The following is a 27,977-nucleotide window of genomic DNA, read 5'->3' on the forward strand; positions in this document are numbered from 1 at the left end:
CTGGCAACTTAATCAGTGGATTTCATCCTTTCATGATAATGGCCGGTACCGCCACGAATTGTACCAGTCAGTCATAGCTCCGTGCTCGTTCTCGACTGACCGACAAGTAATTGCGCCACAGCCATTGTAGTTACTGGGAGCTTGAATAAAATTCGTTGTCTGTTCGACAGAAAACACCTGTATATTGCAATAGAATGGCATAAAATAATTTATTGCAAGTAGTGCCCTTCGGACGCTACCACATTTTCCCACTTTTCCGAAATAAGATGGATACCGCTGTAAAAAAATTCACGTTCTTTCGAGGTGATCCACTTACGGAGCAAGTTTTCGAGATGTTAAAAAGGTGTGTTATTCCGGAAGTCCATGCTGCATAGAGCGAAGGAAGTGGTAATCGGAAGGGGGTGATACTTGATGGATACGGCAGATATGTTAAGATATCCCATGCAAGTCGCTTCAAGGTTTCCTTCACTCGGTCTGCAACACGTGGTTTGGTATTGACATAAAGAAGAGTGACTTTGTCATGTCTCTGACCCTAATGCTGGGGTTTCTCTTTAAATGCGCGATTCAGATTACGTAACTGTGTTTCGTAGCGTTTAGCATCCACCGTTTGACACGGTTGTAGCAGCTCAAAGCACAACACACCGACCAGGGCGCATATAGTCACTCAGCTCAAAATCGACTGTGACGGTACAGCCCTCAAGAAGGTACCTATTAAACTTTGGAAGCGGACGCGGTCGAAAGAGCGGAGCTCGTGATGCAACGTGTGACAGACGTCGGCGGGCGAGCTCACGTTTGATAGATAAGAGGGGGCGGTAGCAAGCCACGTGGTGGGTGAGCGTGGCCGCCCACTGTGGCAACTTGTTTGTAGTTAGGCCGCTAGAGGTCGGCGCTCTTCCAGCTCTGCTATTGGAGCGGACACCACGTATGAGAAATACGTGCTAACACACGACTGACACACACTGAAAGCATGTGGCCGGTATTTACAGTGCTCGAAAGCCGTTGGTGGGAAAAGTGGTGGAAAGGGCCGGCATGAGAAACTAAAGGGTCTTGTTAACGGCTGAAAAATTGGATACGTACTAATAAAATGCGAACCCAGTAAGATACTGGGAAGCCAGTACCACAGAAATAAAGGGAAAATTATAACGAGGACTAAGGTATAATTGCGCCCTCGGCGCGTTGGGTGGTTTTTAAGTTATTCTATGTTAAACAACTTATAAACTGTACTTTACAAAATTGTAACTCGATGACAACACACCGATTTTCACAAAAAAGTGTCAATGGATAGGTCTCATAGAGACCTATCAAAGAAGTAAGCCGAAATTGTGATAAACATTAACATTTCTGAACTGTAGACCGGAATGGGTATTCAGCGCTAAAAAAATTGGCAAATTTAGCCACAAGATTAATTTATATCATAAAAGTAGCGGCAGCGTTAAAGAATTATAATAGTTAGGAAAGTAGAAATAGGTTCATAATTAATACTTTATATCTGTTAAAAACAATATCACCAAAAGTAGCGTATTTCATGTCAAAAGTGTAATTTATGCAAAAGCGAGTGTGTGTACTAAAAATCTAATTTGAGCATTGAAAAGCTATTAGAAGTTTGAGATCATTTCATATATAATCTTTGTGTGTGTCAAAATGGTTCAAATGGCTCTGAGCACTATGGGACTTAACATCTGAGGTTATCGTCCCCTATAACTTAGAACTACTTAAACCTAAATAACCTAAGGACATCACACACATCCATGTCCGAGGCAGGATTCAAGCCTGCGACCGTAGCACCGCGTGGTTCCGGACTGAAGCGCCTAGAACCGCTCGGCCACATTGGCTGGCTGCATATCAAAAGATTTATATTTTTTTACATGATCAAGAAGCAAATGTACACCCGGCCGCCATATTGGCTCAGGCAGATTGGTTTGGATGATATACACGTAAAATAGACACCTTAGTTGTGGTGTTAGAGGAATATCCTTAGGGTTCTCTGGGCGCAAAGAGAACGAGCAGCAAATAAAACCAGTTTACTCACTGGAAGATCTGACACTGAAACAAAAACTGAGCTTCATTGGGCACTTCATGAGAAGATACGATTCGCTACAAAAGACCTTACTTCTGGGGTAGACCGAAAGCACAAGGAGAAAAGGGCGGCAACGGATGAGATGGATCGATGGCATCATGGACTCCAAGCTGAAAAGTCTGCGGTAGATAGTGCATGACAGAAGAAATTGGGGTGCTTTAGTTCATAGCGTCACACAGAGTCAGAATCGGCTCAACTATAGAACGAGAAAGAGAGACAGAGACTGACTTTTTTGGCGCCCGGAGCAGCGAAATATTACTGAAAATAGTCGGATACATATTCTGGGGCCCAGTCATGAGTCTTAAATGGTAAATTAAATTTTTGTTTTATGCCTCTTAAAACTGTAGTTCATCCGAGACAAATTATGAAATCTTGAATTCAGGGACTCTTAATTAAATCTTGAAAGAGACAGCCACAGCAATCTCGCGCACCTAACCTCTATATTTATATTGTACTTAAATGTACTGTATGTCATTTAACTAACGTAAATTAGCTTCTCAAGCTGAAGAGCGTAAGGTATTTATCATATAATTAGCTTCCCCAATGTAGGGCTAACTGCAAATTTCACGGTCAAAAGTGGCGAACATTATTTCTGGGCAGTGGCGCTACTCCCAAATCAAGGTGGACAGTACGAGGGGGGACCCAAAAGAAACCGTACTCCGAGGGCGCAGCCACTCGTAGATGTAGTGCACAGTTCTCACGCTAGATGGTGTTAGTAGAGACCTTCATGAAACAGCTGTGCAGACGGCGTCAGTGTAGAGCTGAACGTGCAAGTGTGGTATTGTGTTTCTCTGACTGTTGGCGGGTTACCTCTGCGAAGTCGTTATGGCACCTTTAAAAGAACAAAAGAGTATGTGTGAAATTTTGTTTCCTGCTTAAAAAAACTGCAACGGAGACACACCAAATGCTTCATGAAGCTTTCCAGGAGGACGCTATGAGCCGCACACAGGTTTTCGAGTGGTTTGGGCGCTTTAAACGTGGTGAGATGTGTGAAGACCAAGCTCGTACTGGACGCCCTTCAACATCGCGAAATGAGGAGAACATTGAAAAGGTCCGCCAAAAGATCAACGAGGATCGTCGCCAAACGATCGACCAAATTTCAGCAGAGACAGGAATCAGTTGGAGCTCGTGCCAGCGGATTTTCAGTGAGGATTTGCACATGAGACGTGTTGCTGCTATTTCTTTCCGCGCCTTCTCACACAGGAGCAAAAAACCATCCGCATGAATGTGTGTCAGGACTTGAAAAAAGAGATTGCACATAATCCAAACTTCTTGAACAAAGTCACTACAGGGGATGAGAGTTGGTGTTACGGGTATGACCCAGAAACCAAGCAAGCGTCAAGCCAGTGGAGGACTCCCAACTCTCCCAGACCCAAAAAAGCAAGGCAAGTGAGGTCAAATGTGAAGACGATGATCACTGTCTTTTTTGATGGTCGTGGAATTGTGCATCGGGAATTCGTACCCCCTGGCCAGACTGTTAACCAGCACTTTTACTAGGATGTTTTAAGGCGTCTGCGAGAGGATGCGGGCAGTCAGGTGACTGGTTTCTGCATCACGACAACGCTCCAGCACACACGGCCTTACGAGTGACCCACTATTTGGCATCTCAGAGGTGGTCCGTCGTTCCCCAAGCTCCGTATTCGCCGGACCTAGGTCGGTGCGTCTTTTTCCTATTTCCACGAATGAAAAAAACGCTAAAAGGGGAGCGTTATGAGGATGTGGAGGCGGTAAAAACAGCCTCGCAAAGAGCACTGGACAATATCAAACTTGAAGAGTTCCAAACATGCTTCCAACAGTGGGAAAAGAGACTTGACAAGTGCATCACACTTAATGGAGAGCATTTTGAAGGTGACTGAAGTAATTTCGTAAGAAGGTTCATCAATAAATATTTTATGACAATAATCCGGTTTCTTTTGGGTCCCCCCTCGTATACCCACGTTGCCGACTACAGCCCTATACACGGCCTCCTCCTGTACACAAACAGCTGCGCCACTCAGCACGGCAGCAAGTGTTCCTTAAGTACACCGCAGGGTTGCCTACAGTGGCCTGTCCAAGGCGCTCTAGGGCCGCACGCCAGATAGCTTCTCCCCACTCCGGCCTCTGCCCCCCTCCACCCCACTCTTCTCTCGCATCCACCAACCCACAGCTCGCCATCAGCCACCCACGCCACACCACTGCTGATGAGCAGCGCGTTTCGGAGAGGCCGTACGGCGTAGCCGGGCAGCCAGCCGCACCGGCTCTCCGTTGGCGGGCGAATTGGATAGCGGCGCGTCGCCATGGCAACCCGCTCGGCACCCCTGTGGACCTCGCCCTGGGGACTGCCGCCGACGCTCTCGCGATCACAATACCCTGGTCGTCGTCGGCCACACAACTTGTGCTATTCTTCTCGGCGAAAGCAAAGAAAGAAAAGTTTTCAATTAAAACTGTGACACGCGTACATCACAATGTCTCTTGCCCATTAGACAGATCCATCGCTAAAAGTTCAGCATTCTCCACTCCTACCCCTTTCCGCCATTCTTTTCGTACCTGCGTATGATGACTATCATGACGTTGTCAATTAACTGGTGTTTCCTTCCAGGTCTGGGCATCTCTTCAGTCGTCATTCCATCTAATGCAAGCTTCATTATGGGGTCTCTTCTCATCCAATGTCCTAGATAATTTCTTTTCCCCTTCTTAAATGTTTTCATTATTCGGGCTTTCTCTGTCACTATTTATAACAACACCTCATTCCTTGAATCTTCCTGGCAGATGAAAACTGTGTGCCGGACCGAGACTCGAACTCGGGACCTTTGCCTTTGGCGGGCAAGTGCTCTACCAACTCTTTTTTTTTTTTTAATTTAAGCAGCGGCGGGATACGAACCCGGGACAGAAAACGTTTTGATTATGAATCAAACACGCTACTCGAAGACCAATATTTTTTTTTTTTTTTTTTTTTTTTTTTTTGCAAAATGGTGTAACAATAACAAACATAAACTGCTTCTAGCATTTTTATTTAAATATATAAGACGATGACTTTATAAAATAAAATTTTTCTGGGAAACGTAAATAAGTGGACTTTTTTTTTACATAATAGTGAAAAAAAATCCTGCTTCTGTCAGTACAAAACAATAACGGTCTACGTTCCTCTTTTAGGCGTGTACCTCGCTAATCCCGTCATACCTCGCGTTGGTGTCGGGTACGTCTTCACGAGTGTTTGTGGATCCTCTCCACTGTCCTGGTCCTTTCTTGTTCTGATACTTATAGACAATAATTACATTCTCCTACCCGGGACACCCCAACTGGGTGGGGGATCAAGCAAGGCACTCCCTAAAAAATTTGCGTAATATGTTCGATATCTCGGATGTCTCATAAACTGTGAGTGATGTTCCTGCAGTAAGGCCCAGAAGTCAAGCACATTCTTACTGCCGTCTCGGAAAAGATAACGCACAGTCAAACCTCGAATCCAAGTCACTGCGTTTGTCTTTGTTCGGGGATAATATATCCTATCTGGGAGAAGTAGTGTGCGTGGTTCTATTGTTTGCGGCCCCACCCGAAGGAGGAAGGCGATCATTTTTTTGACCAGACACCATACGTCCGCCGAAGGTCCGCATATCAGGCGATGCTCCTCTGTGTCTATAACATTGCGCTGCGGACACAGTGGCTCGTCCGCCATATGAATTGTATGCAACCTGGAACGAGTCACGTATTTCCCATTTACCACCTGATACCACAGTGCGCGCGTTCCCGTATCAAGGTGTGGGTGGTGCACTGTACGCCATACCACTGACCACGTAACTGTTGGTTGGCGGCGCTCTACGGCATTATTCGGCCGTCGTCGAGTCAAGATGTGATATATATCACTTGCCGTTGCCGTCCTGGTAGTCGGTAGTTCCATTTGTACATAACTGTGTTCCACAAAATGGTTCGCATATGGGCAAGCGATGGTGAGATGTGAGCCACCGCTACCGGAGCCGAACGAGAAGGTGGAGCGAGTTCGTCTATCAAGGTGCCCGTCAGACTTGTCTGCTGGCGTGTCCACATCTTTATCATTGTGGTTACATAAATAGCCACTGCTCGGTCGCGTACGTGGACTAGTCCAAGACCTCCACGACTACGAGGAAGGGTGAGGGTTTCGTATCCTACCTTAAAAAGCAGACCTGTCCTCACAAAATATCCTAGTGCCGCCAGGATTCTGCAGGCCAACACCACCGGCATAGGAAGAACTTGTGCCAGGTGGGGGATGCGAGAGGCTAGATAAGTGTTGGCAAAGGTGACCCGTTGTATCATATCCAGTGCCCTTAACCTGTGACTTCGGACACTCGCACAAATTGTTTGCAGAAGATTCCTGTAACTCAGTGCCGCCGAGCGTCGAACGTCTGTAGTGAAGATAATTCCTAGGCATTTCATCTTGTTGATCGGCTGTAATGGTGCTACACTTCCTGTCGGGAGTCCTCTCCCGGTGTTCATCGCTCCCGACTTTGCCATGTTCAGGCGACTTCCCGTAGCCATACAATACAAATTAATCCAATGCAAGGCCGCTCTTGCCTCGTCGCCTGACCGTGCTAAAAACACTAGGTCATCTGCGTATGTTCGGCATATAAACTTGTTGTGCCTTATCGTCATTCCTTGGAGTCGATTCCGGAGCCCGCAGAACAGCGGCTCGACAGGGATGGCATACAATATCGTTGACAGCGGGCACCCTTGTCTGACCGATCGTGAGATGGTGATGGGCCCCACCAAGCGTCCATTGATGAGCACTTTGGATGCGGCTCCGTGGAGTAGTCTCATGACGACGGTGACAAAACTTTCCGGAAACTTCATTTTCGTCATCACGTCCGTGAGATAAGCATGACTCAGCCTGTAAAATGCGCGATCGAAGTCTATCGATACCAATACACCCCGGAAACGACATGTTGATGCCAGTGCGATAACATCGCGGTAGTCGCTGAGTGCCGTTTGTATATTGCTATCTCCTCCTAGCTGGGTTTGGTCGAGTGAAATCACTTGGCGTATTACGCGTTTAAAGCGTGCTGCAAGTATCCTGGCGTAGATCTCGTAGTCGCAATTAAGAAGGGTCAGTGGCCGGTAGGCCTGTATCCCTGTGCCGCCAGATGGTTTGTGGATGGGGATGATCATTCCTTCCACGAAGGAGGGTGGAAGAGGCACGGTGGGAGACATCAATTCGCAGTACATGGCAGGCCATCGTGGAATCATGAGATCTTTAAATGTACGATAGAACTCTAACGGAAACCCGTCGGCCCCCGGCGATTTGTGCGACGCTCCCTTGTCAATCGCTTCCATTACGTCGTCAACTGTGACTTCACCTGCTAACTCCAGGTTGGCCGACTCGTCGAGACACGCGGAGAGCGTTCGTCGGACCTCATGAAAGGCTGCCTGATCGTGTTCCGCTTCTTCATAGAGATGACCGTAGTGTTCCACGAAAGCGTTGGCAATATCTTTTTGCGTTGTCATGCGGCGACCATCTGGCAGTACGACCGTCTGTATTAAGGTTCTGCGGCTACGTTGTTTTTCTCTGATAACGTGATACACCGACAGTGATTCTCTACGGACTCGTTCAAAGGCCCTTGCACGGATTGCGACACCCTCCAGACGGCGGCGCGTTATGGAAATTATTTGGGCCTGTGCTCGTTTTATACCGGCACGACGCTCCTGTGAAATTGCTTGTACAGAAAGTTCGCGGAGCATCGTGAAATAAAATTCCGTCGTGTGTCGCCTCCACATCATCTGCTCTCTTCCGTATGCAATTAACGCTCGGCGCAATGCAGGCTTAACGCATTCCAGCCACCACTGCAACGTCGTCGGATATGTCGGGAGGCGTCGTTCACACACGTGCCAAGTGTCTGCGACTAAGCGTCTGCACTCAGGTTCCCTGAGGTGTGCTGTATTCAGTTTCCAAACACTGCGACTCCTCCACACTTGCTGACGACTCAGGGAGACCGTGCATATATATGCTATGTGATCTGAAAAGGCGACAGGCCACAATTCCGCATCGAGGATCGCAGGTTCGAGACGATGTGTTACTTAAATGCGATCGAGACGACTTGCAGAGTGACTCGTGACGTAGGTGTATCCACGTCTGTCGCCATGTATCTTCTCCCATGTATCAATGAGATTCATGTCCTGTATGAGTTGCCGCAGCTCCGGGCATGCGGTATAACGTGGGTGTTGATCTTTTGGTGCGAGCACGCAGTTGAAGTCGCCTCCAAATAAGACATGTTCATACCAACCTAAGAATAGTGTTGCTATCTCCTCTGCGTAAAATCAGGATCGGTCGCGCCGTCTGTCGGACCCCGACGGTGCGTAAATGTTAACGACCCGTACTCCCAGCACTGCGAGCGCCAGTCCTAGCGCTGAAGGCAGGTACACCACGTCATCGGCTACTATGCCGCTACGTAGAAGTATCGCTGTTCCGCTGCCGCCGTCGGTAGTAGGTGTAATGTACGTATCGTACTCATAGAGGTCGGGGAAGCTCTCAGCACATACTTCCTGCAGAAGAACGATGTCGACGTCTGACGCATGCAACATGTCTCGTAATAATTGCAATTTGACAGGCGTTCTGATCGTATTAATATTAATAGAGGCTGTTCGATATGCCTGCCGCTGTTCCTCAGTGCGTAAAGCGCACATGAACGCTTATGTTAATTTGTGTGCTGCTGCCCGGTGACGTGCTGTCTGTGCGTCAGTCTGCATCTTCTGCGCGGTTAACATCCGGTGGACGCAGCACTCGCCATTGCTGGTGCGTCGTCGGTGTGTGGGTCAGTATCGGATTCGTCGGCCCAGTTCCTGTGCTGGAGGTCCAGCTCCCGTCGTGTCTCTCCGGCCTGGCTGACCGAAGGCAGTGCCGGCCGGAGTGGCCGAGCGGTTAAAGGCGCTACGGTCGCAGGTTCGAATCCTGCCTCGGGCATGGATGTGTGTGATGTCCTTAGGTTAGTTAGGTTTAAGTAGTTCTAAGTTATAGGGGACTTATGACCACAGCAGTTGAGTCCCATAGTGCTCAGAGCCATTTGAACCATTTTGAACCGAAGGCAGTGGCGTTGCTGCGGTGGGTGGAGGGACTCCTTCCGTCGGCTTTCCGTCCGGTGTGTCTGTATTCAACCCCTGTCTAGCATGATTCGCGTCATACTGCTGTGTGGAAGGTAGAACCTCCCGTTGCGCATCCGGATGCACTGTATCGACGTTACACCCAAGTCCATCTGACGTGGACTGCAGTAAGCAGGTATCCGACGGCGCTAGCCGTCGTTTCTTGTGGCGCTTCGGCGATCGTTGTTTGCGCCTGTGTGCCTCCGTATCCGAGTGCGGGAGTGACTCCCGGTGTTCAGGGACGAAAGCAGCTGTCGGCACAACAGCAGGATCAATTTCCATACCTCCTACCGATCCTTTCCGCTCGGTTAAGGGCGTCGTCGGCGCCGGAGCGGCAGAAGTGTGCGTCGTTTCGTCACTGGAGGCGGTCTCTGCTGCAGTCGGTTGCCGTAAACTGTCAGGATTCTGTAGCTGGTCATTCCTCGGGATGGGATCTGATCGAAATGCGTACGCATACGTTAGTGGCAGCGGCGTCAACGTGGACGGAGGTACGGGTTCGCCGTTTGGAACTTGCACTATCCTCCGCTGCATACATTCGGATCGGACGTGGCCCTCTTTCCCGCAGCCTGAGCATGTTTTGGGTTGTCCATCGTAGATGACTATAGCTCTGCATCCGCCGATGAACAAGTACGAGGGTACATGTTGGGTAAGTTCTATTCTGATCTGACGCACCCCATTGAGAACGGGGTAAGTCGTGAAGTTGGACCATTTTTCCTCAACGTGGCTAAGCACTCTTCCATATGGGCGTAAGGCGTCAACGACCAAGTCAGACGGAACCTCGAAGGGAAGTTCGAAAGTACGTATGTTTCGTAAGCCCAGTCCTGCATGATCAATAGTTACTTCTCCAACATGTCCATCAGAGTGACGAAATTTGAGTCCATGTTTAGTATCTCGGATGATTCTGTCACATACTGCATCGTTAATCAGCTTGACGTAAACGACACTGCTCACTATGGAGAGGTGGATTCCGATAAGTTCGTTGTAGTCAGGTTTAACTTCGTCTCGTAGGAACCTTTCTATTTCGTAGGCTTTCGGTCTCGCATATTCATTCGAAAAACTAATCTTGAGAGTCGACTTTCGGTATGCATGTGCCATTCTATATCGAGTCGTCTAAACGCACGCGTACGCCGAAGAGGTAAACAACTGCGCGAGCGCGAACTTCTCCGGCAGGGACGTAAACAGGCGTCCGTGCCGTAGCACCGCCGAAGGCAGACTGTGAGCTACCCAAGCACGAGTCACACCGCGTCCTCACAGCTTTACTTCTGCCAGTACCTCGTCTCCTACCTTCCAAACTTTACAGAAGCTCTCCTGCGAACCTTGCAGAACTAGCACTCCTGAAAGAAAGGATCTTGCGGAGACATGGCTTAGCCACAGCCTGGGGGATGCTTCCAGAATGAGATTTTCACTCTGCAGCGGAGTGTGCCCTGATATGAAACTTCCTGGCAGATGCAAGGTTCGCAGGAGAACTTCTGTTAAGTTTGGAAGGTAGGAGACGAGGTACTGGCTGAAGTAAAGCTGTGAGAACGGGGCGTGAGTCGTGCTTGGGTAGCTCAGTTGGTAGAGCACTTGCCCGCGAAAGGCAAAGGTCCCGAATTCGAGTCTCGGTCCGGCACACAGTTTTAATCTGCCAGGAAGTTTCATATCAGCGCACACTCCACTGTAGAGAGAAAATTTCATTGTACCTCATTCCTTGTTTTACGTGCCCATTTCACACATTCCATTCCTCTCCAGATCCAAACCTCGAAAGCCTCTACCCATTTCTTCTCTTTCCGCCACAGTGTCCATGTTTCGGCACTAGTCAGGTCAACACTCCACAGAAAATACTTCACTTATCTTTCCCTTAATTGTTTATTTAATAAATCATGGAAAATATGTCTCCACCTATAAAACATTTCTTTTGCAATCCCGTCTTTGTTTTTATTTCTCGACTACCACAAAACGACGTTACGGATTCTTACCCGCTGAGTATTTTTTCCAGACAGCAAGTAATACGTGAAGAAATTTTGGTTGTGATGGATCCAGGAGTTTAGGACGACATTTTTAACCGTGGCTTTGCCAGCGTACATGCTCGTCACATATATTTCACATATTTCAAGTATATTTCCACAGAAAACACAGCTGTATCCATAGTGAGCAGCTGTATGTCTAGCGAATTTCGCCCTGCAGTTTCAATTTCACGCATCTCAAAATTTATGGCGTCATGTCTCCTGACCTACGTGTCTTTACAATGATATAATTTTGCAAAGAAGTAATAAATTGAAACGGCATGCCTGATGCGGCAGTTCCACTGCCTGAACATCGAAATTGAAGTAAGCGATAAACTTTTTTTTTCCTTTCATCATTCTGGAGGGGGGGCGTCAGCGAGAAAAAATCTCGTAAAGTTTTCTAGTTATGTGTCGAGTTGGTTCCAAGACACTAAGTACCTTCATTCTGAAATAAGAAATAATGTGGCTATTTGTGCGTCGTGATACACGCTTCTTTTTCATCTCCACTTCCACCCGTTTGAGAGGCAAGTTGTTCTTACCCCCGCAGTGTTTCTTTCGAGACAAGCGTACGAAGTTTGGGTGAAATGGATTCAGGTGTTTAGGAGAAGATATGGAACACACATACGCACATTCTTATGATATGTATTTATGTTTGGATTAGGCCTTCCAACCAGTCAGAATCATGTCAGAACGGAAGCATTTTCAGCGGTCATTTCCATCTCCGCTTGATGCGCATCTGTAAAGTTCTTCAAATGGTTCAAATGGCTCTGAGCACTATGGGACTTAACATATAAGGTCATCAGTCCCCTAGAACTTAGAACTACTTAAACCTAACTAACCTAAGTACAGCACTCACATCCAAGCCCGAGGCAGGATTCGAACCTGCGACCGTAACGGTTGCGCGGTTCCAGACTGAAGCGCCTAGAACCGCTCTGCCCCACCTGCCGGCGTAAAGTTCTTCATTTTGGCAGAATTTTTCTGGCAGTTTCTCTACCACAGATGCTGGAAAACGCAGTGTGCAACGGGGAAATTCTAGCTATCAAAATCAACATAGTCGGTTCCGACCACCACTCATTTAGGAGAATTTGGGAATGAGTGACGCATTATCTTCAAACTAAACAAAAACCAATTCCCCCTGCAACTGTAAACTGGCCGATGCGAATGCAATAAGGAACGAGTCTAGCACACGTGGGCAGCCAGGAAATACGTTGCAACAGGTAATTCGTTATTTCTTGACCGGGTGTTCAATATCACCATTGAGGTCGAAACAATAAATAAAACATATGAAGCAGGTCGCATTACTGGAAAATACTGCAACGTTATGAATGTCCAGCTGCAGTGTGGTACTAATGGAGTCAAAACTACAGATAGGAAAAACATCAGGCCGATGCATAATGTAAGCCACAAGCTGCATTACTTCTCAAGTAAAAGCATGGTGTCCTCTGTCGTTCTACGTGTTTGCTATGCGCTCGCCGTATTGGCGGGACACTGGTCCATCTGCTCGCTAGTCGGATCACGTCTTGCTAGGGCGGCAGACACACTGGCTGCGGTTCTGCTGGAACCGAGTCTGCGCAGCATCCACCTGCCAGCAAATTTCATTCCTCCTGCCAAGACCCTCAGAAGCTCTCTTGCGTTGCTTTTATTGGACCGCCACCTCCGGGAGTAACGGTACTGTAGGGTGGGTCGCTAGTCTTGCCTAGGTAACTCACACGGTAGCATTATCGTCCGCCAAACGCAATGATGCAGGTTTGAGTCTCGGTCCGGTTTACAAATTAAATCTGTTGTGTCGTTTCGCACTAGCGGACGCTGTGTTGTAGACTGAAAGAGTCACTCTGAAAAGTTTTACTCGTGCAGCCAGATTAATCAACAGTAGGCCTATGGCTACGGAGTCTTTCGCGACGTATTTCTTGAATAAAAATCTCTCGGTGTACATGCCGCGTCAATTCAGGATAAAACTCCAAGCTTTCGACCACTACCTCCATGGTCGTCGTCAGAGCTAAAACTGACTGTCGTAAACTAGCGAGGCTCCCACTTTTATATGCAAAGGACGGCTTCTGATTGGCTAGAATACGTCATAGCAACAGCGATATGGCGCGTAGTGAAGTGGTGCCCTCTACTTCCATAGATGCAGTTTCTCTCTCCCGCGTTGCTTGCAGCGCCATCCCTTGAATCGGGAGGTAAAGTGCGGGAAGTTTTCCTCTGCGATTTTTCTTTATCAAGTGCACTGTTCCAGGTGTTTTTATTCCAGATTAATCAACAGACAACCTCGTAAGTACATTAGAGAGATTCGAGCGCCCACGGAGGCTTTCAGACAGTCGTTCTTCCCGCGAATCATACGCGACTGGAACAGAAAAGGGAGGTAATGACAGTGGCACGTAAAGTGCCCTCCGCCACACACCGTTGGGTGGCTTGCGGAGTATAAATGTAGATGTAGATGTAGAGGTTGAGGTTGGAACGAGCGAGCACAGTGGCCTCGCATTCGGGAGGACGACGGTTCAATCCCGCGTCCGGCCATCCTGATTTAGGTTTTCTGTGATTTCCATAAATCGCTTCAGACAAATGCCGGGATGATTCCTTTGAAAGAGCACGGTCGACTTCGTTCTCGAGCCTTCCCGATCCTTCCCTAATCCGATGGGATCAATGACCTCGCTGTTTGCTCCATACCACCGAATCAACCAACCAAGAGGAGATAGGCAAAAATATGGAAACACAACATATTTCCGTGCCTAATACGGTGCAGGAAAACAGTTGTTATTCAAAACAGCATCCAGTAGTCTCGTAATGGACAAATACAGGTCTTGTACCGCTTTACCTACATAGTTTTCAAGGCAATTATATACAATTCTTCCCTCAAAAATTCTGACAAGTTCAGGTATCGATTACGGAAACGGATAACGATCACGCACCCTTCTCCCAAAAGTAGACCACAGAGCCTCACTAGTATTGAGATCTGGTCACTTCTGTGACCAGTGGAGATGCGACATTTCACCCTTGTGGTCACAAAACAAATCCTGGACGATGCGAGCTGTGTGAACGACGGCTATGTCTTCTTGTGTCGCTGGCCGTTGTGGCCGAGCGGTTCTACGCGCTTCAGTCTGGAACCGCGCGACCGCTACGGTCGCAGGTTCGAATCCTGCCTCGGGCATGGATGTGTGTGATGTCCTTAGGTTAATTAGATTTAAGTGGCTCTAACTTCTAGGGGACTGATGACCTCAGATGTTAAGTCCCATAGTGCTCAGAGCCATTTGAACCATCTTCTTGTATCACGTTTGGCGAACCTTTATTGTTCTATGCGATGGACCTGATTAGCCAAAATGTTCACATCCTTGGTAGTAGTGTGACGTTGTAGACTACCCGAAACCCCGCAATGTCTCACTCTTGGGACGTAAACTTGGTCATAAGTTGGAAACAAAGTGAAACAAGTCTCACCCTCCATATGATCTTCTTCTATTCCTCCATAGCCCAGTTTTTATGGCTTTGGCACTATTCACGGTAAATGATGACAGCCACTTTGGCACTATGTTTTCCTGCTACGGGTATCTGCATCAAGGACGTGTTGTTTCGGATTTCCAGCTCGCCATGTAACTCCCTGCTTATGGAGCTCCCACCCTGTTGTTTCGGTGCTGACAGGATTTGCGAGTGCTACATTCAGTTCTTGCAGCCACTTCTATAGCTGTCTTCCACTTATTTCTCGTCACAATTCACTTCAACGACCTCCGTCACGATCACTAAACACACAATTTCGCCCACTTTGTGACTTGTTTCCCTGTAACCGGTGTAGACTTGAAGCATCATACACTTCGGCTCCTTAGTTACGAAAGCAGCCACCATATGAGCACCAAAAAGTTCTCCACTTTAGAATGCACTTACCTCCTACATAGTGCACTCACAACTACACAGAACACTGTCCACAGCTGATACAACACGTTGAGGTCATTGTACAGGTGCCGTTTGTGATCAAATACAACAGCGCAACTTGCAGGCTTGGTTAGCATCTGCGCTTACGTTCAAGCGTACATCTCTCGCAGTGTTTTCATGTTTTTGTCTAACCCCTATACGTTAAGGCGATGTCTTTGTGTTAAAATTCAGTCATTGTTTCCACTGCATTGTTTTGCGTATTTTTCATGGCCGCTTTGGTAGTGGAGGCCAGCCCTGGTAAGTCCGGCTGAGTTTTTTGTGAATAGTTCTACCTCAATTTTTTCCTCATCACAATGTGTTCTTGACTCGAAAAGTGTGTTATGCTTGCAGTAACACAGTGAAAAAACGAGTACAATTTTGAGGCTCAAATATGAATTCTGGAGTTAATGGTGCCGTGAGATGTGAGCTTAAGGGTGACCGATGGTATCTCAAGGGTCTCCCTTGGTCTTTTTAACTAGTAAGGAGAAGAAGGGTGTGTAACTGACTCCTAAGATTATATTACTGCAGAGAGTTTAACTAAAGTTGAACACGATGGATTGTTTGGTTACATGGAAGATCAGAGAGCGGTATCAAAGTTGGTACAAACGCATGGCCTTTTAGAAGCTGGAGCGGATGAATCGCAGTATCAGTTTAGATTAGGAGATTCAGGCGCAGTTACATACAAAGTGGTCCAGGCGGCTGGCAGGGACAGCCCTGAAGGTAAGACTGTGGGCACTGTTGGGAGATGGCACGGCCACATTACAACAGCGAGGCCAGCAATCCCGGGCATCCAAGCTGTCCGACGAATACTCTCATAGTAGAGTATATGTGGCTGACAGCACTCCAGAGATATTCATCACACCTGTCCCCTCGCGGATATCTCAGTCTAGTTTGGGAAAGAGGATCGTTCTCACGCGTAATGACAGGAGAAGAGCAACACATAATGAAGTTGAGAGGAGACACAGCGACAAAACATACAACTGGATTAGCTCGACGAGTACCTAAACGAACTGTGCGAAGCTTCATACGGCAGACAGAGCGCGTCATCGACTGGAACAATTTAGACGGCAGAATGAAAAGCTGAAGTGGGTATACGCGGTACTATGGAGACGCTTGGCACAGATGAGCGAATGTGCAGCATCTACATTATGTGTTGGAAAAGTAAATCCCTGAAGAGGACTGAGTAGTGGCAGTCACTGGCTTCTACGAACCCATTGGAACTCTAACCACTATGGACTAGGAGAGAGTGCTCGTCAAATGCCTACATCCCACTCCAAGCTCCTAACAACACATTAGTTTACATGTTGTCGTGTCAAAATCACTTCCTGTAACTCACTTCTTGAAAATTACTTAAACAATACTATTCCTGTGACCATAGTACGTATGTCATTGTAACTATGCTCTTGCTGCCTGTAACTGTAACGATAAGGGTGCGCCGAAAGTTCCTTGACAACAGCACGTGAATTTCGCACACATATCAACGTATGACTTGATAATTGAAATAACGGGTACTGCTCTCACGACAAAAAACAAACTTTCAGCGTCACGATTATCATCGGGTGAACTATCCGTCTGTTGAATCGATTCTATTTCATCGTAAGCCCATCGTATATCTGGTTTAGGTGCATGAACAGAAATTGGGTATAAATGGATTTTACATTTTTTATTGCTTCAATGATGATTATGTAATAATGTATTCATTTCTTTTGGTGCCTCAACTTAAAATTAGTTAATGTTGGTATTCGTATATCAGTTCGATGCAAACTTTCCGTACATGGATGCCTCGAAGTGAGAGAACGCTGCGATAACATTTCGGAAGTTACACGCACTAGAAACGGACTGTTTCAAGTAAGTAGGGTTATTAAATGTATCGCAAATTATGGACATGCCTTACATTTTAACCCAGTGTCTGGCGTTTGGGACGAAGTAAAAAACTTGAATATACTGTATTATGAAGACTTTTATAATAATTATAATCGTCATCAGTGCTGGTGGAACAGCGGAAACATCTGACTAATACAGTAGAAGCCAGTACGTTACGATGGACAGCGAATGTCCAACAGAAAAGAAACGTACATCGAGTGTTGCCAAAGAAGTTTAACAGGAACTCTAATGTTCTCTATATACCGGGTGATCATAATTTAAGTGCAGCGACTGACAGATGTCCAGACAATCTAATGAGTTCATGTGGCACCGATTTAGGCTAGAAAAAATTAGTTCCAGTTTTGGCCACCAGGTGAAAATCTAGCACTGTACACCATCTCGTCGACGACCTGGCGCTCATATTGGACAGGTTGTGTAAGCGGTAGTTAATAATAAAATCAATGTTATGCCTGTCTCGATTGTCTCACCTTTTGTGCCCAAGTTCTGTTCCTAATCCATCACATATGGAATCATTTCTATATGTTCCTTCTTACGTTCACAGCTTCAGATTTGCACCTAGTGGCCAAAATTGGAACGAAGGTTTTTCCGGCGTAAATCGGTTCGGTATTACAGTATCTACCAAGTTTCTCTGCCACAGGGTAATTACAGCCCACACTAGACCTCTGTGAGTAGCTGCATCTCACTGTAACAACCCAGCACATGGGCGATTTATGAGGGAGGATCAGCAGCCCAGTAAGACTGATCGCTCATAATGTTGTTTTGTACAGGAAAGTATCAACACAGGATTGTCGTAAAAAACTGTAGAAAGATCTGGGCGAAACTGCCACTTGATATAATGAATGGAGCTCTATTTGAATATGGATAAATGTAAGGTAATGCCTAAAACAAAGAGAACGAATTGTATAGTATCTGATTACAGCATTGGTTGTAGACATTTGGAGCACGCCACATCGAGTAAATATTTAGGTGTAATATTAAGAAACGATGTAAAATATGTCCATCACAAAAAATAATATTAGGGACGGGGAATGGAAGACTTAGATATGTTGGAAGGGTCTTGGGAGAGTGAGATGCATCTGTAAAGTAAATCGCATAGAAGACGCTAGTGTGACCAATTCTAGAGTACTGTTCCAGTATATGGAGTGCTTACGAAGTAGGTGTGACACGAGGCATCAGACTACTTCAGAGAAGCACTTTTAGAATCGAAAAAGCTCGGCTTAGTACATAAGAATGTTCAAGGAAAATATTCGGGGGAACTTAAATGAGAATTCTTGGGAGGTAGCCGCCGTTGTTCTCACAGACTCCTGTTGGATAAATTTAGAGAGCCTGTACTGTAAGAATACTATGCGACTATTATGCTGCGACCTTACTATAACTCCCATAGACTAAGAAAAAGAGAGATTAGGGCAAGCGCAGTGGCATACGGACAGTCATTTTTTTTTCCTTGGTTCAGTAAGTGGGTGGAATAGGAAAGAAAATTGTTGTTTTTGGAAGATGACTGCCAACAGCCATTAAGTAATGTATATAATGCATACTTGAATCATCAGCTGTTTTTATTTTAAACCTAAACTCTAGCGGTTCCGGTCTTGGACCATCTTTGCTGATGAAGAATTAAAATGGTTTAAGCCATCATTTTGAATAATGCAATTCTACCTGTTTCGGTCTTGGACCATCTTCATGGATGAAGGGTGAAAATGGTTTAAGCCATTCTATTGTAATGCAATATCATGGCTTAAACCATTTCAACCTTTCGTCCGTGAAGATGGTCCAAGACCGAAACTGGTAGAATTTGGGTCTAAAATAAGAACAGCTGAAGCTTTAAATATGCATTTTACACAAAACTGGCTGTATTGTATCATGTACTCTCCACCATGCACTCTAAGGTGGCTTCTAGAGAATATACACTGATGGTCCAACACGTAATGGCCATTGCTGCCGCTGCAGCCACCTGACGTGGCACGGTGAGCTGAGACAAACGGGGAACATTCCAGCGGTTACAGGGGCCGGTCGTAGAGGACTCCACTGACAAAGTGACTCTGACAAAGGGCCGGTTCTCATGGCTCGACGCCTGGGAACGAGCATCTCGGAAACGACAAAGCTGTCAGGCTGTTCGCGCGACACTGTTGTGAGCATTTTTGGAGAGTGATTGAAGGACGGTGGAACCATGAGTAGGTTACAAGATGTTGATCATCCACGCATCAACACAGAATGTGGAATCAGAAAGCTGCTGGGTCTGAAAAGCAGGATACGCGACGTTCTATCGCGGGTCTTACAACAGAGTACAATGCTGGTGCAGGCACAAGTGTTTCGGATTCCATTGTCCAGCACATACTGTTCCAATGTTGATCCAACGACATCGTCCAATATCGTTGCAATGTGCACGAATCATCGAGATGAGACCATGCATCTATGGAAACGTGCCGCCGGATCGAATGACTCACTTTTCTTAATACACCAGGTCGACATTGGTTTCCAGATATACTGTGGAAAAATGGAAATGAGCGTTTGGCGTCACTGGCCGGGAGGCAGGTCCTGCCGCCTTGGTGCATGTCTTGTTACATTCGACGTCACATTGGGCGACCTGCGAGCCGGATGGGGATGAAATGATGATTAAGACAACACAACACCCAGTCCCTGAGCAAAGAAAATCCCCAACCCAGCCGGGAATCGAACCCGGGCGCATTGGACGGCAATCCGTTTGCTGACCACTCAGCTATCGGGGAGGACAGATATACTGTGATCCCGGTGAACGAATGCTCGAAACAACCATTGCGCCCATGATGCAGGCCAGTGGGGGCAGTGTCATGCAATGGGGGGAGGGGGGGGGGGGGGAGGGGACATTCGCTGAGCATTCAAGGTATTTGTAGCAGTAATCGAAGTCACCATGACAACTGTCGACTACATGAGCATTATTCGGGATCAGGTGCTTCTTTTTGTACTTGATATGTTCTCCGATGACGATGGCAGCAGGAAACTGTCCATATCACAAGGCTACCAACGTTCTGCAGTGGCTACAGGAACGTAATGATGAACTTAGTTTGATGTCTTGGCCATCAAATTCGACTTATCAGAACCTTATGCCTAGGCTCCAACTCCATTCCCGCGTACCAACGGCCCGTTATTTATGGAAATTGCTTGAGCTGCGTGTAGACATCTGGTGCCTCAAACCTTCGGAAACGTACCAAGGAACTGTAGAATCCATGCCACCCAAAATCGCTTTTGTAGTGTGTTCCAGTGGTGGGCGAACATACTACACTAATGGCCATTAAAATTGCTACACCACGAAGATGACGCGCTACAGACGCGAAATTTAACCGACAGCAACAAGATGCTGTGATATGCAAATGATTTGCTTTTCAGAGCATTCACACAAGGTTGGCGCCGGTGGCGACACGTACAACGTGCTGACATGAGGAAAGTTTCAAACCGATTTCTCGTACACAAACAGCAGTTGACCGGCGTTGCCTGGTGAAACGTTGTTGTGGCTAAATGGCTCTGAGCACTATGAGACTTAACATCTATGGTCATCAGTCGCCTAGAACTTAGAACTACTTAAACCTAACTAACCTAAGGACATCACACAACACCCAGTCATCACGAGGCAGAGAAAATCCCTGACCCCGCCGGGAATCGAACCCGGGAACCCGGGCGCGTGAAGCGAGAACGCACGACCACGAGTTGCGGACAACGTTGTTGTGATGCCTCGTGTAAGGAGGAGAAATGCGTACCTTCATATACGACTTCATATGCGACTTTGATAAAGGTTGGGTTGTAGCCTATCACGATTGCGGTTTATCGTATCGCGACATTGCTGCTCGCGTTGGTCGAGATTCAATGACTGTTAGCAGAATATGGAATCAGTGGGTTCAGGAGGGTAATACGGAACGCCGTGCTGGATCCCAACGGCATCGTATCACTAGCAGTCGAGATGACAGGTATCTTATCCGCACGGCTGTAACGGATCGTGCAGCCACGTCTCCATCCCTGAGTCAACAGATGGGGGTGCAAGACAACAACCATCTGCACGAAAAGTTCGACTTTTTCAGCAGCATGGACTATCATCAACTCGGAGACCATGGCTGCGGTTACCCTCGACGCTGCATCACAGACAGGAGCGCCTGCGATGGTGTACTCAACGACGAACCTGGGTGCACGAATGGCAAAACGTCATTTCTTCGGATGAACCCAGGTTCTGATGGTCGCATCCGTGTTTGGCGACATGGCGATGAACGCACATTGGAAGCGTGTATTCGTCATCGCCATACTGGCGTATCATCCGGCCTGATGCTATGGGGTGCCATTGGTTACAGGTCTCGGTCACCTCTTGTTCGCATTGACGGCACTTTGAACAGTGGACGTTACATTTCAGACGTGTTAGGTCCCGTGGCTCTACCCTTCATTCGACCACTGCGAAACCCTACATTTCAACAGGATAACGCACGACCGCATGTTGCAGGTTCTGTACGGGCCTTTCTGGATACATAAAATATTCGACTGCTGCCCTGGCCAGCACATTCTCCTGATCTCTCCCCAACTGAAAACGTCTGGTCAATGGTGGCCGAGCAACTGGCTCGTCACAATACGCCAGTCACTACTCGTGATGATCTGTGGTATCGTGATGAAGCTGCACGGTCAACTGTACCTGTACACGCCATACAAGCTCTGTTTGACTCAATGCCCAAGCGTATCAAGGTCGTTATTACGGCCAGAGGTGGTTGTTCTGGGTAGTGATTGCTCAGAATCTATGCACCCAAATTGCGTGAAAATGTAATCACATGTCAGTTCTAGTATAGTATATTTGTCCAATGAATACCCGTTTATCATCTGCATTTCTTCTTGGTGTAGCAATTTTAATGCCCAGTAGTGTATTATGCGGGTGGTCATTAGTCGTAATTTTTTGGCTCATCACTACAAGCAGACGTAGCAGTAAGACCCGTTATTGTAAAATCTGTATGAGTGCTTCTGTCATTACTCTTCCTCGGAGGCTGAGACCTGACTCGATGCTCAAATTGGTCTTGACTGCTCTGCGACTAAGGATGTTGAGCGCCGCAGCTGGCTGGACGCTGGGGTTACTCACATGTGCTTGTGGCAGACGGAGCAGACCCAGTCCGGGGAGCGCTCGAGGTAGTGCCTGCAGGCGCGGCAGACGAGCAGCCGGCAGGCCCTGCAGGGCGCGCCGCGGTTGACGAGGCGGCCGAGCGGAGCGCGGCAGCGGGCGCAGGCGCGGCCAGAGCCCACCAGGCTGGTGGCGGGCGAGCCTCCGGGGGCTGCGGCGCCGGACTCACTGGCCGCCTCGCCCGCGCGCAGCGCGCCGCGCCGACGCAGCTGCTGCAGCTCCGCCTTCAGCCGCCTGCAACGAGCATTGGGGCTAGAGTCATTGTTGGCGAGCGTGTCGCATTCTTGCATCAACACTGACATCTATTCGAGAATACCAGTCACATACTGCTAAGGAACATAAAGGAACATCAGTCCAGTCAAGGTCCTTTATTTATTTTATTTATGCATTTATTTCACGCGGCAAGATTGAGGCCTTCAGACCCTCTCTTATACCTAAGCAGACAACTGTAGTAAGAGTATATTACAATTTGTGTAGTACAACAACAATATATCAAAAAATGGTTCAAATGGCTCTGAGCACTATGGGACTTAACATCTGAGGTCATCAGTCCCCTAGAACTTAGAACTACTTAAACCTAACTAACCTAAGGACATCACACACAGCCATGCCCAAGGAAGGATTCGAATCTGCGACCAGTTCCAGACTGTAGCGCCTAGAACCGCTCGGCCATCCCGGCCGGCAACAATATATCATCATTATATGACCATGATCAACAGAGATCGTGATGAAACTTTGTGTTCTGCCGTACGACAGGTCTTGTCGTTGGGGAAGCCTCGTCAGAGAGGTCCACCGCATGAGCGTGTAGGGAAGTGATTCCTGTGGTGGTTTCCTGTTGCCTTCCACTGGTGATGATGAAATGATAATGAGGACAACACAACACCCAGTCCCTGAGCAGAGTAAATCTCTGACCCAGCCGGGAATCGAAGCCGGGCCCCTTGGCGTGACAGACCACCATGCTGAACACTCAGCTATCGGGGCGGACTCATGATGATGAACATGATGCTAATTACTACAACAATATGTATAGTCTATATACAGTATATACACCAGTATCTCCTCCTAAACCCCTGGATCAATCTCAACCAGATGTGGCACATGAACAACAAGCTTCACAAGTTCAGTGGAGTCCATAACACCCTAGCTCCAATAGGAGTGGTGATACAGGCTAAAACGTTTTTCCTCAGTCCCTGTCATACAGTCTGCCCTGCACAACTGGTGTGTTGCGTGGGAACAGTATCAGCCTAACTTACTGAGCTGCTTTGCAGGACAGCCTACATGTAAGAGTCAAGAAACGGTTTCGCAGTCCTCGATGTGTAGGCTGCCTTGTATGACATGTGAGTTGTGTTGCAGGAGTATTGGCCTGTTTTCGTGCTCTGTTTTTCTGCGGTTACAGACGCAGATGGGTACAGCTGAGGGAAGGTTGAAATGTGTAGAGAAGGGCAGTGATAAAGAGAAATGGGGATGGGAGGGCAGTAGGTAGACAGAGAAGGATGAGATGGACAGACTGGAGAGAGGCGAGGTGGTGGCAGACAGACAGAGGAGGAGAGGGAATGCAGGAGGGATAGTTGGCAGGTGGAGAGGAAGAGAGGGAGGGACGGAGCATGTGGGGAAGAGCAGATGGACCAATAGATGTGGGTGGATGAGATGGACACAGAGAAGGGGCAGGAGTAGATGTGCACTGCATGTGTTGAATGTATGCACAGGCGAAGCTGCAGGCGAAAGGCTAGTAATGAATACATGGAAGTTAAGGAATGTAAGTTCTATTAAAATTGACTTAAGTAGTTTACTCGTTGTATTTGTTGGTATCAAGTGTTGACCCACACATAAAAGTGCTGAGCACTCACTATGTGTAATGCAGGTGTGGATATTCAGAACATTGTTGACCATTTCCCTGCTCGATATATCAACAACACAATGATTCCACAGCTAACTACGGTGGCTCCAATTTGTACGGCCACTGCTCAGTTCAGGTTTCAGTTCAGCCTATCATCTCAATGTCGAAGTCCAGAAACAGCACGCAAGACCTACATTATGTTGGCTGGACACTATGAACGCTGATCTAAGGCCGAGAAGCTTAAATCCAAGGGAAGAGTAAAATTGTGAAAAATGGTGCGCTTTGATCCAAAAAGTGGATCCAATTCCTATGGGAAGGCGCTAAGAAGAAGAAAGTGGTGAACCCTCATTTAGAGTAGGAGAAGCGAGTGACTGCAGAGTATTGAGACAGCTGAAACTGAAAAAGATTTGGCCAGATGGGTACCGAGAATGTTCGCTCGGAACAGTACGATAATTCTGGATATGACTTCCGTGCAATAATTGCGACAGTAGATGAACCTAGTTCATCATGAAGACGAAACGACAATCGATGGGATTTAATCATGCAAATTCGTCGAAGAAGAAGAAGAAGAAACTGAAAACTGTACCTTAAGCAGGAAAAGTTATGGTTACTATGATTTTTGATCCAGAAAGACTTGCTTCTCGACATTATGCCACATGGAACGACCATCAGTTCTGTCATGTATATGGCAACCCTTAAAAAACTTCGAGCTCGAATGTGTAGTGTTCGACATCGGCAAAAACACGGTTTTGTTGTATGATGAAATCCAGCCATTCGACTTTGAGAAAAGCCACCATCGACATCACAAGAATTGAATGGATAACACTGAAACATCTACACGACGGCCCCGATCTGACACCGTGAGATTAATACCATTTCGTGAACTGAAGGAATGCCTCCGTTTTGAGAGCTGCTAAACAGTGGCTGAGACTTGCTGGTCCTGGCTTTATACCGTACATGTATGCAGGCCTTCAGTTGAAACGGATGGAAATTAGGTATAAAAATGGTATTTTGTCTCTCAAGAATATACTATGTGATCAAAAGTATCTGGACACCTAGCTGGAAATGAGTTACAAGTTCGTGGCTCCCTCCATCGGTAATGCTGGAATTCAATATGGCGTTAGCCCACACTTAGCCTTGATGACAGCTTCCACTCTCGTAGGCACGTTCAATCAAATGCTGGAAGGTTTCTAGGGGAATAGCATCCCATTCTTCACGGAGTACTGCACTGATGATAGGTATCGAAGCCGGTCGGTGAAGCCTTGGAGGAAGTTGACGTTCCAAAACATCCCAAAAGTGTTCTATAGGATTAAGGTCAGGACCCTGTGCAGGGATATTATTGTCGTGTAACTACTCCACCACAGGCAGTGCATTATGAACAGGTGCTCGATCGTGTTGAAAGATACAATCACCATCCCCGAATTGCTCTTCAACAGTGGGAAGCAAGCAGGTGCTTAAAACATCAATGTAGGCCTGTGCTGTGTAGTGGCACGAAAAATAAGAGGTGCACGCCTCCTCCACGAAAAACACGACCACACCATACCACCACCACCACCACCACCACCACCACCACCACCACCACCATCACCACCACCACCGAATTTTATTGTTGGCACTACACCTAATGGCAGATGACGTTCACCGGGCATTTTTCATACTCACACGCTGCCATCGGATCGCCACATCGTGTACCGTGATTCGTCACTACACTGTCCAGTCGTCCGATGTTCACGATCCTTACACCAAGCCAGGCGTCGTTTGGCATTTACCGGCGTTATGTGTGGCTTATGAGCAGCCGCTCGACCATGAAAACGAAGTTTTCTCACCTCCCGCCTAACTGCCATAGTACTTCCAGTGGATCCTGATGCAGTTTGGAATTCCTGTGTGGTGGTCTGGATAGATGTCTGCCTATTACACATTACGATCTTCTCCAACTGTCGGCGGTCTCTGTCAGTCAGCAGACAAGGTCGGCCTGTAAACTTTTGTGCTGTACGTGTCCCTTCACGTTTCTACTTCAGTATCACATTGGAAACAGTGGATCTAGGGATGTTTAGGAGTGTGGAAATCTCGCGTACACACGTATGACACAAGTGACACCTGAGCACGTTTGAGGTCCGTGTGTTCTGCGGAGCGCCTTGTTCTGCTCCCTCACGATGTCTAATGACCAGTGAGGTCGCTGATATGGAGTACCTCGCAGTAGGTGGCAGCACAATGCACCTAATATCAAAAACGTATGTTTTTGGGGCTGTTCGGATACTTTTGATAATATAGTGTATATCACCATGCCGTAAAAATATATCAAAAGTATTGTATATAAATCATATGTTACAAAATACTGTGCATTTCTTTTGGAGCTATCCTCGTAAAAGAAATGTGGGGTTACGGGAGAGAAGGAATCATTCTGGAGAAACACTTGACTTGGGGGAAGAAGAGTGAGAAATAATAGGATAGGATTAATATATGAAAGGGAAAGAAAGATTAAGTTATAAATTTCCCGTAGGAGAATCATAGAGATATAGCTACTACAATCGTTTCACCGCCGCACAAGCCCCTGTATGAGGGCATAGCAATAGGATGCCTGGCGCTGAAAAGCAGCTGAAATAGTTGAAAACAATGGAGCCCCTATTCGGCTTTACGAAGAGTATTCTTTGGCGTTTGTCCCATGCCTTAACTGCATTTCTCACGAATCTCTCGCCCAGTGGACAGTCTAAAGTGAGTGGAAAAAGGGTAAAAGAACGATCCCGCGGTACTGCAGAGCAACAATCTTTAATATCAGCTGGCTGCAGAATTATTGAACATATTCTGAGTCCGAATACGACAAATTTCCTTGAGAGACAAAAACTTGTGTTCACAAATCAATGCCGATTTAGACAGCACCGCTCGAGCGGAACTCGGCTTGCTCTTCTCTTTTCTCTAACGGCACCCTACAAACCGTGGATGAGGGGCAACGGGCAGATTCCATAGCTGTAATCTACCTGTCACCTGCCAGAATAGCGTCTTACCGCACAGCCACCACCCTCCGTCGCAACCAGTCCTCAAATCGTCCAATAACGTATGAGATAACGTCGATAGCTTCCAGATAACCGAAACATTATACAGGGGAACGCACCAGTGTATAGCAGTAACTGCCCTGAAGAGTAACGCTGCAAAGTCGGTCGAATCGTCGCAAGTTTAGTTGCTTTAATGATTTATAATAACGCGGCCCAATACCCAAAATTATTTCATTCTAAACTATTGAGTAAGTTTAGATTTAGCATTTGGGACCGACTGCAAAATGATTCTGTTATCACCTATGTACATCTCGTGACAGGATCGCGACGACAAGATGAGAGAAATCAACGCTTGTAGAAAGCATAGGCCAACATTCATTTTTCCGTCGTACCATTTTGCAATGGAATAGGAAAGGCAGTGACCAGCTGTGGTACAAGGTAACATCCGCCATGAACCGTATGGTTGCGTGCTGGAGTACGTATGTAGACGTCAGTCCAGAGAAAACCTTTTAGGACGGAGCATGTAATGGCGGTACTACAGAAAAGGCATTTGCATCCACTGAAAGAAATGGAAGATGTTACATCGCGAATGGCTTGACCGAACACTAGCAAACCCAGTATTTCCAAGCCTATGGAATATGTTGATTAAAATTTCATCCATACGTGAGCTTATTTTCGTTACAGAGAAAGAAATTACTACAGATGCAGAATGACGTGAGTCGATTACATGACGATTAATGGGTGTGTAACTACCATTAAAAGAGATGTATGTTACAGCAGCGAAAATGAATAAGTGCTCATAGCTCTTAAGTTATGCACTTTAGAGTCCATATCCAACTGATTCTTTTTCTTGTTGTGGACTGTACTAACACCTCCCAAAATATGGAAATCAAAGAGCTTGATTTGGAGGAAAGAGCTTGATTTGGAGGAAAGAGCTTGATTTGGAGGAAAGAGCTTGATTTGGAGGAAAGAGCTTGATTCGGAGGAAAGAGCTTGATTCGGAGGAAAGAGCTTGATTTGGAGGAAAGAGCTTGCAGCAGAAGGAATCTGTTTCACGGTAGTGAAGATGAAGAAGTGCTAATAGCACTTAAAGTAAGCATGGGCAACCTTC

At 46.9% G+C, this 27,977-nt stretch overlaps 1 protein-coding gene across 1 annotated transcript in view; it reads right to left on the minus strand.

The window, feature by feature from the left end:
- The window catches only part of LOC124551262, a 476,485-nt gene extending 454,199 nt beyond the window's left edge, over window positions 1-22,286 (minus strand). Inside the window, exons 1-2 of the mRNA XM_047126298.1 lie at window positions 22,274-22,286; window positions 22,001-22,190 (exon numbers count right to left, since the gene is read on the minus strand). Coding sequence (XP_046982254.1) covers window positions 22,001-22,190; window positions 22,274-22,286 — 203 coding nt within the window. The remainder of the gene's footprint in view (window positions 1-22,000; window positions 22,191-22,273) is intronic.
- Window positions 22,287-27,977: the final 5,691 nt, after the last annotated feature.

The sequence above is a fragment of the Schistocerca americana genome, chromosome 1 (genome assembly GCF_021461395.2).
Source record: "Schistocerca americana isolate TAMUIC-IGC-003095 chromosome 1, iqSchAmer2.1, whole genome shotgun sequence".
Lineage (NCBI taxonomy): Eukaryota > Metazoa > Arthropoda > Insecta > Orthoptera > Acrididae > Schistocerca > Schistocerca americana.